Below are 11752 nucleotides of genomic sequence, written 5' to 3'. Positions count from 1 at the left end.
TACATCTCACAAACCACGTAAAAGACCTGAAACTTGCCCCCAGATTTGGACACTGGATAAGGGAGACATGTTTTTTCTTTTCCTTAGGCTTTCCATGGGGAAACAAGTATTTCACACATATTTCTGGTGTACATTATCCACTCCATAATTCCCTTTTCCCTCTCCCAATATTTGCAGTATGTCTCAAAATAGAGATGGTTCAGTACATCATAGACACACTGTCTGCCATTTTGTGGAATTTTATTAGATTTAAGATCTCATGGTATTTTTAAACTAGCCTACTCTGGCAATTCTGTCATTCTGTCAAGTGTCCTGTCCACACGAGCAAATCAAAGGAAAATCAACGTATATCTGTCATTTAACAAAATTTGTTAATTTGTTTGTTGTTCACTCAAGAAGTAATTTGTATTTCAATGTAATTTAAAACATATGGAGATTAATATTTGTTGAACGGCTTGACCCTGTGAACAAGCAACCACTGCTCAGCATACTAACGCTAGGCACAGCTAAAATTATGCACCACACCTATTTTGGCTTAAAGGAGCAATAGACAGTTTATACTAGTACAAGTAACCTGGAAAATATGTAGAACATGATTGAAAAATATTATTAATGGCATCAGCACACATATTTATTATGTGACTGAGAAAACCCCTTACAAATAATTACAACCGTAGGCTACTAGGGTGGGAATGGGAGGAGGGTTCAGAGAATAAAGAAATCATTCCAATGTTGTTGTACTTAACCTATTTAACCAGTAGTGCTTCTCTAACACTAAGATTTTCAGCTGCTCTTCATTGATGTGTATAAGAGCATTAGTTAAACCCACTGGCCTGTTGAACTGTGGGTGGTTCATATGTTATATGTGCATGTGTGTCTGGTTGTGTGTGAGTACAGGGCTTTTTGAGGTGAGCTGCAAAGTGAGTGACCATTACATGGGAGGGATGAGGCAGCAGTACAGAGTGAAGAATTGTGGACACAGCTCGTCTGCTCATCCCTCTGCTCCCACAGCGCACTACTACATCTCTTCAGAAGAGACAGAGTGGGACTACTCACCAAATCGCACCTGGGAGCTCCAGAACTTCAACACCACAGAGGAAAATAGGTATACACAAAGCTCAAGTATCCCAGGCCATAAATGCTTTTCTGAATTGAACAGTAGGATAGCAGTTCCATACAAAATGTCATTAGACAGCAGAAAATGGAACAAAAGCACCCATAGAAATTCATATTCTTTGAATATGCACAGTCTCATTTTTCTGGTATACTGGTATGGTGTGACCTGAATGTGAATATCTGAAACCCGAGAGGCTCTTATAATTTAACATCTACCTGTCACATGTCCTACACATTATCCAAGGAGATTGGAAAATCATAAAAAAATTTCCAAGAGTGGGTTCAGCTTCCCATTTCTTAAAATTAAAAAAAAAAAATCACTACAATGACAATTTTCCCAATCTGACCAGTTTACAATCTCAGAATAATTGCCTGAAAGTAAGTACAGCTTTATTTATATAACACTTTTTAAAACAATGTTTACAAAGTTCTTTACAGAAGACAGGAAAATAAAATAAAATATAAAATAAAATAAAAGGCTAAGAAAATAAAATAGAATAAATAAAAGAATACAAAAAAAAATCTAGTATGGAAAATTAACTGGATTGAGGAAAGGCTCCAGTGAACAAATGTGCTTTGAGATACTTTTTAAAAGTGTTAATTGAATCAACTGCACGTATGTTGTCAGGGAGAGAGCTCCACAGTTTAAGCCCATAGTGACTAAAGGCCAACTCCCCACTTTTCAGCCTCGTTTTGGGTACAAACAGCAGGTTGCTGTTGGATGATCTAAGTGATCTAGCAGGCGTATATTTAGTGATCATATTATAAAGGTATGTAGGAGCACCACCATGAAGACATTTGAAAATTAATAACAGTATTTTAAATTAATTTAAGACACAGGTAGCCGGTGATGTGATTTAAATGCCATGTTTAAACAAACAAACAATAGCAAATTATAAGGTTCAGAGTGATTTTACTGTATGTTTTCTGCTTCTGTATTAAGTCAGAATCAGAATCCATTAGATTTTTCCCTTCTAAATAAATAGATATGGTTTTTTCATAATATCATATTTGATTTTTTGAGTCCTTTGCATTGTGACTTTATTATTGTGGCAGACTTTATTGAACTTGTAATGGATACTCTGTTTCTTAGTCCAGGCAGTATATTTGTGGGGACTGGTGAGAATAGGCTTGGCTCCAAATATAAAAAAGTGGTTTATAGAGAGTACACTGATGCCACCTTCAGCACCAGGAAGCAGCGGCAGTCTTCCGAGAAACATCTGGAAATTCTGGGCACAAAGTTGTGGTTCTCTTTTTTTTTTCTCTGGTTATTTTTTTGCTATTACTTAATTATCATGCCGTGTTACTGTCATCTTTAAACCAGTCACTCTGTGTGTGTGTGTGTGTGTGTGTGTGTGTGTGTGTGTGTGTGTGTGTGGGCATATTTTGTTAGGTCCAGTCATCAGAGCAGAGGTCGGTGAAGTTCTTCATATTACATTTCTTAATAAGGCTAGCCGTCCATACTCTATTCAGCCTCATGGAGTGAAGACTTCACCTCAGAATCCAAAACCTGTGTTGCCTGGTGAGAAATCCTCAACTTCCTATTGCAAAGCCACCCTACTGCATTGCTTAATAAAAACAAGTTTTAAATGTCTCGCTTTCATAAGCCAAAATAGGCTAATAAATAATATATTTCTTATAATTTACAGAATATTGTAAATATAAATATCCTTAAAATGTTTTACTGTGTACTTATATTGCCTTTAACATATTGTAGAGTCTAATAATACAAATACAATTTAGTAAAACATCTCAGGCAATTTTACAATGACAATTACTCAAATAAATATATGTTATTGTTACAGGGGATGGCCAGTAGTGGAATTAGGCGCAGGAATTTCGAAAACCGATCGACGATCACCAGTATCACGGTGTTACCTTGTGCCTCCGGCAAGTCCGTTATGAAATCCAGAGCCAGGTGGGACCACGGGCGTTCAAGAGTGGGTAGAGGTACCAATTTTCTGGCTGGTAGCACACGCTGCACCTTAGACTGCGCGCAAGTGGAGCATGAGGATACGACGTGCTGTACCTCCCTAGGCATGTGGGGCCAACAATATTTCTCAGCCAGCAGTTGGTAAGTGCGGCGAGCTCCCGAATGACCTGTCGCTAGTGTCGTGTGGGCCCAGGTGATGAGTTCCAGATGGTACCGTTCCGGTACAAACTGTTTACCGGGAGGACAGGCTGTTGGGATTCATGACCTGGGGATACGGGATAAGGCTTGATCTAGGGTCCACTCCAAGGTGCCAACTATACAGGAGGGGGGCAAGATATAACTTTCCTGGTCCACCTGACGTTCTGGGGAGTGGATTCGAGACAGTGCATCAGCCTTCGTGTTCTTTGTTCCTGGCCTATAAGACAGAGTAAACTGGAACCTGGAAAAGAACAGGGACCAGTGAGCCTGGCGGGGCGTGAGATGTTTGGCGGTCCTCAGGTACACTAAATTTTTATGGTCCGTGTAGATTATGAATGGGTGGACGGCACCCTCCAGCCAGTGTCTCCACTCCTCTCCTCAATTTAACTGCCAGGAGTTTTCGGTTCCCCACGTCATAGTTGTGTTCAGCGGGCGATAACTTTTGAGAAAAGAATGCTACGGGATGCAACTTGGGTTTGTTTCCAAATCTTTGAGACAGAACAGCCCTCACTACCACCTCAGAAGCATCAACCTCCACGAAGAACAGTCTGGAGGGATCCGGGTGTCTGAGGATGGGGGCCATGGTAAAGGCCCGTTTCAGCTTCTGCAGAGCCTCCTGGGCCGATAAAAGTTTGCGAAACCAAGGAAACATTGCAACTCCCTGACGGTCCGGGGAGTGGGCCATTCCATGACCACTTGGATCTTGCGTTGGTCCATGGCGACTCCCCTCTGACACACCCTAGGGTAATGACATACTCTAGGAATGAGATCATGTGTTGGTGGAACTCACACTTCTCGGCCTTTACATAAAGCTGGTATCGCAGCAGGCGGCACAATACTTGTCGGACATGCTTGATGTGCTCCTCTAGGGATGTCGAATATACCAAGATATTGTCAATGTAGGTGATGATGCACCTCCCCAGCATGTCCCTCAGGACGTCATTGATTAGGTTCTGGAACACTGAGGGGGCGTTAGCGAGCCCATACGGCATGACTGAGTACTCGTAGTGCCCGGAGGTGGTACTAAAGGCCGTTTTCCACCCGTCCCCCTCCCTGATGCCAATCAGGTCGTACGCGCTATGTAGGTCCAGCTTCGTGAAGATGGTCGGGGCCATAGCTGTTCAAGGGCTGCAGGAACGAGTGGCAGGGGATACCGGTACTTCACTGTCACCTGGTTGAGGCCCCAATAATTACTACATGGTCGAAGGCCCCCTCTTATCTTCTCTATGAAGAAGAACCCGGCAGACGCAGGGGACGTGGAGGGTCAAATGTACCCCTGCTGGAGTGCCTCCTGAATGTGCTCCTCCATGGCCCGATGTTCAGCTTGGGAGAGCGGTACACATGGCCCCGAGGTGGGCTGGCCCCAGGTAGGAGGTCGATGGCACAGTTGTAGGGTCTGTGTGGTGGCAAACCGCTTGCTCTTTCCTTGTTGAACACCTCACAGAGGTAACGATATTCTGGAGGGACCTCGACAGGAACATGGGACTTAGGACTCTCCACTGTCGTGCTGGCCACAGGGACCGTGGAGTCCCTCAGACAGTTGTGCAAACAGTACAGGGACCATTGGGCAATTTGTTTGTCCATCCAAGAGACCTGGGGGTTCTGAAGCTCTAGCCAGGGTAGGCCGAGAATGACGGGATGTCTGGTAGAAACCGCGAGGTATAGGACGATGGTTTCGTGGTGGAAGGCACTAACTTGTATGTTGATTGGCAGCATGCTGTGAGATATTACTCCTCCTCCTATGGGGGACCTGTCTATGGACTGGATTTCACGAGGTCGGAGCAGGGGACGTATGGGGAGGCCAAGATTCTGCGCCGTCCTCTCATCTATGAAGTTCTCGGCTGCTCCGGAGTCAATGAACACTGAAAGTACAAGAGACTGGTCTGAATGTTCTATTACAACAGGTAAAGCAAATATGTGAGAAGAGTATAACTGGGTTGGACTCACCCGATGGCGACGAGGTCGGCTGTCTGTGCTCCCTTCGGTCAATTGTGGCCTTTTATGGGGGCACTGACGAATGACGTGGGTGCCCTCACCGCAATAGAAGCACCGTGACTCGTGACATTGCCTCTCCATCTCCTCCTCGTGGGTCCGGGTATGCCTGAGCTACATGGGTTCAGCTGGTGTGACCGGCTCTGGTGGCAGTGGACTACAAAGCATGGGGTGGTTCGTATGGTGCAGACGGTCCAGCCGTATTGCTAGGTCTATGAGGTCATCAAGGGTTAGCTGCTCGCCCCGACATGCCAACTCTCGAACTCAGAGTTCAGCCCCTGATGGAAAGCGGTCTTGAGTGCCGGCTCATTCCACCCGCTCTGGGCAGCGATGGTGCGGAACTCCAGGGCGTATTCTACCATGTCACGTGAGCCTTGTGTGATATTCAGGAGTTCTTGGCCAGTCTCCCAGCCATCAGGGGAATGATCAAAGGTGCATTGGAAATGGGCGAGGAGGTCCGCTAACGAGGGTCTGACACCACCTCCTCGCTCCCACGCCACCGTAGCCCATGCCAGGGCACGTCTGGTGAGCAACTCCATGAAGTGGGTCAGTTTACGGACCTCCAGCATGTCCAGGTGGCTCTCAAAAAACAACACGCATTGTAGCAGGAAGCCCTCACATTGTTCCGGCTCCCCAGCGTATCTCTCTGGTGTAAGCAGAGGCGGGTGGTGCACCGCCGGCGTGGCTGGAATGTGCGCAGCCGGCGTGGCTGGAATGTGCGCAGCCAGCGCTGGCTGGGCATACATTGGGGCGGCCGGCGGTGGATGCATAGTTGTAGCAGAAGGCGTCGCGGTCGGAAACGCGGAAGCGTTCAGGTGCAAAACTTGCTCGTGTAACTGCGATATCTGGTCCCGCTGCACAGCTATCACGCGGTTTTGTTCCAGGATGAAGCGTTGCCACTCTGGGGTGTCCGCTGTCTCCGTAGTAGGCGAAGTAATCTGTTACAGTACCTTGTCGGAGACAAGCGCGGACGAACAGTTTAGAGTGCGTGGATCAGGTGAAAGACGAAACACGGAAGGCTATAAAGGTCAGGCGATAGAGAAAACAATCCTAACAGGGCAAGGCAGAGAATCGTTATCCAGAACAGGCAGAAAATCCAAAACCCGGGAAAATCCAGACTACTAATAACGGCTTGGTGAAACGACTGAGAGAAGACTGCAGAGCATTTACTTCACGAGACGCTGAAGTTAACGAGGCCCTTATAACTTATGGTGAAGCACAGGTGTTCGTACTCAGTACACCGGCGAACTCGAGCGCGGGCATGGCTGGGAAGTGTAGTCCTCGTCCGCCATGTTTGTAGGCGGCACTGTATGCTGAGAACTGCAACTGTGAGTTCGCCGTGGGGTAACAGTTATGGTTATGGTAATGCATCATGCATAGAGGACCATACTGACTGACTTACTGATGACAGCAATTAATGCTATGCGTTAAAAGCATTCATGTATTATCATTTGCATGCAGTGATCTTTCAACTAAATATTTGTATCAGTTTTAAGTACAATACTGTGAATTCTAAGTAGTAATGAGAAAGTTTTGGATACATAGTTTTGGATAAAACTTATTTGAGTGAAAAAAATGAATTTTTAAATAGAAGGATGTAATCATTAACTGCAGGAAGAATGGGTACATACCAATGGATTATTCGAGAGAGTTCTGGCCCAGGCGTCTCTGATCCAAACTGCATCACATTTGCTTACTACTCCACTGTGAACTTCATTAAGGTGATTCTTATGAGTAGTGAATGAACACATGCACATTATAGTACCTTATAATAGTACCCTATTATAAACTAAGTATATTGATCTTTATACTTAATATGTTTTAACACTGATCATTCACTTAAGATGCATAAATTCATAATTATAGATAAAAACATTAATCATACCATGGCCTTTTAGGAAAAAAAATATAGCAGCATATGAATTTAACTTAAATGGAGCCTAACTGTAAGACCTAAATGCAAACTGGTCTTTGATTTACTGTAGACGACCTGGAGGAGTGGTAACTCTCCACAGAGTGGCAGCAGTAACCTAATGAAGGGCATTGCAATGTGATTCAGTACTAAATGAATGAATATTCTGGTGAAAACCCCCCAAAAGCTATTTACAAGCATTTCTTTAACACCCAAGAAATGAAATAAAAAAAGCTATAAATTTGACTCATATGTTGCCTGAACAAAGGAGAAGGGATGTTTATTTTATGACGGGGAAAAACTGTTTGTGCTTGCAAATCGTTGATCGTTTTGATTTGACTATTCATTTTCAAGATTGATATTAGAAGTGTGAGATGTTTTGAGGAAATTCAAATTTAATATCTAGCTAAACAAGTTAGCATGTCATAGACTATTTTTGACATTATGAACTTAACATGATGTGACAACTTGTTTGCTGTTGAATTGGATATTTAGGACACAGTCAGTGGGCTAATTGGACCCCTGGTGATCTGCAGGAAAGGGACACTAGACCAGAGAAGAAAAAGACAAGATGTGGATGCAGAGTTTGCTCTCCTTTTCTTTATCTTTGATGAGAACATGTCATGGTACCTGGAGCAAAACATTAAAACCCACTACAACAGCTCAAAACCATTGATCAGAAATGATGACTTTGTAGAGAGCAATAAAATGCATGGTGAGACGTTCCTATATTCTTGACTTCTTACCAAATGACCCAGGCCATAGGTGTTCGTTTTATATCTTTTATAATGTAAAAATAATTTTATAATATGCAATGTTGTGGGTCCATAATCAGTATATCCATTGAGTTCTATACTCGTCCCTCATGCTATTCCTCCTGCTTTTCTCAGCAATTAATGGCAAGGTGTATGGAAACCTTCAGGGATTGAACATGCAAGTAGGGCAGAAGGTAAACTGGTATCTGCTTGGGATGGGTAATGAAGTGAATCTGCACACAGTACATCTACATGGCCAGACCTTCATCTACAAGGTGATAATGAAAACAGATCATGCTAGACAAGATTCTTCAGCATGCTAATAGAACACAACAATTAAAAAAAAAAAAATTCTTTAACCAAAACCAACTATACACAATTTACAAGCTTGTTTCTTTCTTTCTTTAATTCTCTTCTTTGGAGCAGACAGACCTGCCCCACCGGGCCGATGTGTTTGACTTGTTTCCAGGCATATTTCAGACACTGGAGATGATGGCAGAGACTGAGGGAACGTGGCTGCTGCACTGCCATGTGGATGACCACATCCATGCAGGCATGGAGACCACCTACACCATCAAAAGTGTTACACCCTCCAAGCCAGGTAATTATTATTAGTATTTTTATTTTTATTTTACTTTACTACCAAAACACAACAAACAAAATCTCAAAATAGTTTATTTTAATCAAAACACCAGCACTTCTCTTTTACTAAGAGTGTGAATCATGACACAATGACCAAAAAACAAACAACTGTTGTGCAGTATACTGCATTGTTAACATTTAAACAATATTGCATGAGCAACAGTATCAGCACTGAATATCAGCATAGCTGTGTTTTGGCCATAGACATGAGGCTGATATTCAGTACAACAGCACAACTGAAAGTGTAAAATTGCGTTTATACAACAGTTCTAAAAACAAGAAATTAATATTAAGTAACTGAACTTTCAGACACAACACAATATGTACAAATATTTTGTTTATTTTTACTCCGTCAAAAAAATAGATCCCAGAGAAGCCACAGCTGGATGGATTGTTGCATGCAATGCACAGACTAACTGACAGCCCTTAGTAAGTGTATGGTTTCAGTAACGAAACATTGCTAGAATTTGAATTTTATCTAGAGAACACTGACAAGTGATACATACAGTACACGGAAATATATAGGAGCTGTTATAATAAATAATAGTCTTGAAATGCTGCTTCTCTAATCAAATATATGGACTCCAACTAACTGATGTATAACATAGGTTTTCATATTGTATTTGTTGAGTTTAGAAATGTTTGATTCCAAACAGACCAAGAATGACACGTCTTTAATGAATACATAATACACTGCACAACATGGGAAAAACTATTACAAATTAAAAGTACTAGGAGTAAATTCTTAAGTACCAAAAAAAAAAAAACAAGCTTGATCATAAACTTTCCACCTATTCTGGGTGGCTAATAGGAATTGTACCAGAGGTCAGTTGAATTCTCGAATCTGATTGGTCAGACAGTGTGAAATATAGTCATGTGAAAAAATAAGTACACCCCATGGAAATTGTTGGTTTGTAGTAATGTTCACATTTTAAATTAACAACAACAACAAAAAACCCCAGAACAGTCACATGGAAAAAGTAAGTACACCCTTACATTTATCATACCTTCAAATAGATATACATCTTTCCACCGTAAGGAAAATAATCTACAAATTGCTGCCAATTTGTCCAGTACTGGCTGTCCCAACAAATTCAGCCCAAGAGCAGACCATCTGATGCCAAAAGAAGTCTCCAAGAACCACAAAAATTTCATCACAGGATCTGCTAGTAAGTCTTGCAACTGTTGGTGCATTCATTGATTCAACTGTTGATGCATTCATTGATTCAACTATAAATTCTGCATCATATAAAGATAATTATGAGGCCAGTTATTTCTGCTAAAGGAGACAATACTGGTTTCTGAGGCCAAGGGTGTACTTGGGTGTGCTTTCCACAGAAGAATATCACATATATTGATATTTCTGTTGAATAAATGATTGAAAATGCTAATTGTCCTTGTGGTTTTGTTCAAATATATCAACTTTATTAATATGAACTGTTTCAAAGATAATCAAATGTTTGCTTGTCCAAATATGTCAAAAAAGCCAACAATTTCCATGGGGTGCTCTTATTTTTTCACATGACTATACCCTGTCCTAGAGCAACATCCAGCTTCATTCCATTCACCAATAATAAATTAATCCATTTTGGAAAAAGCACTGCTGAAGTTTATTCTGGTTTTACTGTGTGTCTTGTCGTTATGTTTTTGTTTTCAAGACGCAAAGTGATATTTTTGTTCACAGGACAGAAATCTGGCTGACTGACCGAGATAGAGCGGTGATGAATTTGTGTTGTGAAGGGCCTATAAAACAAACCTTCCAGACCTGAGGGCGAGTGTCCAAAATTTTTGTTTTTGTTTTATATCATTTATTACTATTATGTTTTAATATCATTTCTACATATTTTATCACTCTATGTGTACTAATAAGAAATGAAAAATATTGACCGTTGTACCTTTAATGTGCTTGTTCTAATATGCTGTTTTTTCTGTAGTAACATCTTATACAAAGGGACTTGTATGGCAGGTGCTCCACATAATCTAAGAGTAACAATAAACAAATAAAAAATGTTTTTTTTTTTTTGTTTTTTTTTATTAAATAATTTTTGTTAGGATAAATATATTTGACATTTATAGAAGGAGTCTTTAGTGTCAGTTGCAAAGTTTCTGAGCATGCTTTTTGGAGATAATGGTCTCTGGTTTCTCTGTAAAATGACAAGTTGCGGTTTTTGAGAGAGAGAGAGAGAGATGCTGGTGAGGGAACAACTGTATTGTTGATATACACCGATCAGCCACATAACATTAAAACCACTGACAGGTAAAGTGAATAACATTGATTATCTCATTACAATAGCACTTGCCAAGGGGTGAGATATATTAGGCAGCAAGTGAACAGTCAGTTCTCAAAGTTGATGTGTTGGAAGCAGGAAAAATGGGCAAGCGTAAGGATCTGAGTCACTTTGACAAGGTCAAATTGTAATGGCTATAGATGACTGGGTCAGGGCATCTCTAAAACGGCAGGTCTTGTAGGTGTTCCTGGTATGCAGTGGTTAGTACCTACCAACAGTGGTCCAAAGAAGGACAACCAGTGAACCATCAACAGGATCATGGGCACCCAAGTATCATTAATGCATGTGGGGAGTTGGGCTAGCTGAGAAAGTTAATGCTGGCTGTGATAGAAAGGTGTCAGAACATACAGTGTATTGCAGCTTGCTGCATATGGGGCTCTGTAGCTGCAGACCGGTCAGAGGTCAGAGTACCCATACTGATCCCTGTCCAATGCCGAAAGTGCCTACAATGGGCATGTGAGCATCAGAACCGGACCATGGAGCAATGGAAGAAAGTAGCTTTGTCCGCTGAATGACATTTTCTTTTACATCATGTGGACAGACGGGTGTGTGTGTGCGTCACATACTTGGGGAAGAGATGGCACCAGGATGCACTAGGGGAAGAAGGCAAACTGACAGACAGTGTGATGCTCTGGGAAATGTTCTGCTGGGAAACCTTGGGTCTTGGCATTCATGTGGATATTGACACGTACCACCTACCTAAACATTGTGCAGACCAAGTATACCCCTTCATGTAAGATGGCTGAGGAACTATAAGTTGTTAAAATGTGTGATGTGCTGTTTTAATAATAAATTAAACATTGTAATCATTGGTAAATAGCTGTGGTATAAGTGGAATAACAACATCCAGACGTGCTGTTATGTAAATGTAAATGTAAAATAATCCACTTTTCGGTGGTGTAACCGCATGGTCTAT

At 41.8% G+C, this 11752-nt stretch overlaps 1 protein-coding gene across 1 annotated transcript in view; it reads left to right on the top strand.

Annotated features, from left to right (window-relative positions):
* The window catches only part of LOC108277111 (ferroxidase HEPHL1), a 21938-nt gene extending 10199 nt beyond the window's left edge, over positions 1-11739 (top strand). The window contains 9 exon segments of the mRNA XM_047160638.2: positions 898-1105; positions 2210-2349; positions 2510-2638; positions 6854-6960; positions 7647-7866; positions 8042-8181; positions 8333-8507; positions 8913-8977; positions 10233-11739. Coding sequence (XP_047016594.2) covers positions 898-1105; positions 2210-2349; positions 2510-2638; positions 6854-6960; positions 7647-7866; positions 8042-8181; positions 8333-8507; positions 8913-8968 — 1175 coding nt within the window. The 3' untranslated portion in view covers positions 8969-8977; positions 10233-11739.
* The last annotated feature ends 13 nt before the right edge of the window (positions 11740-11752 follow it).

This window comes from Ictalurus punctatus, chromosome 16 (assembly GCF_001660625.3).
Source record: "Ictalurus punctatus breed USDA103 chromosome 16, Coco_2.0, whole genome shotgun sequence".
Taxonomy (NCBI): domain Eukaryota; kingdom Metazoa; phylum Chordata; class Actinopteri; order Siluriformes; family Ictaluridae; genus Ictalurus; species Ictalurus punctatus.
The sequence above is the reverse complement of the archived record's forward strand: the minus strand, read 5'-3'. Positions and strand labels throughout refer to the sequence as shown.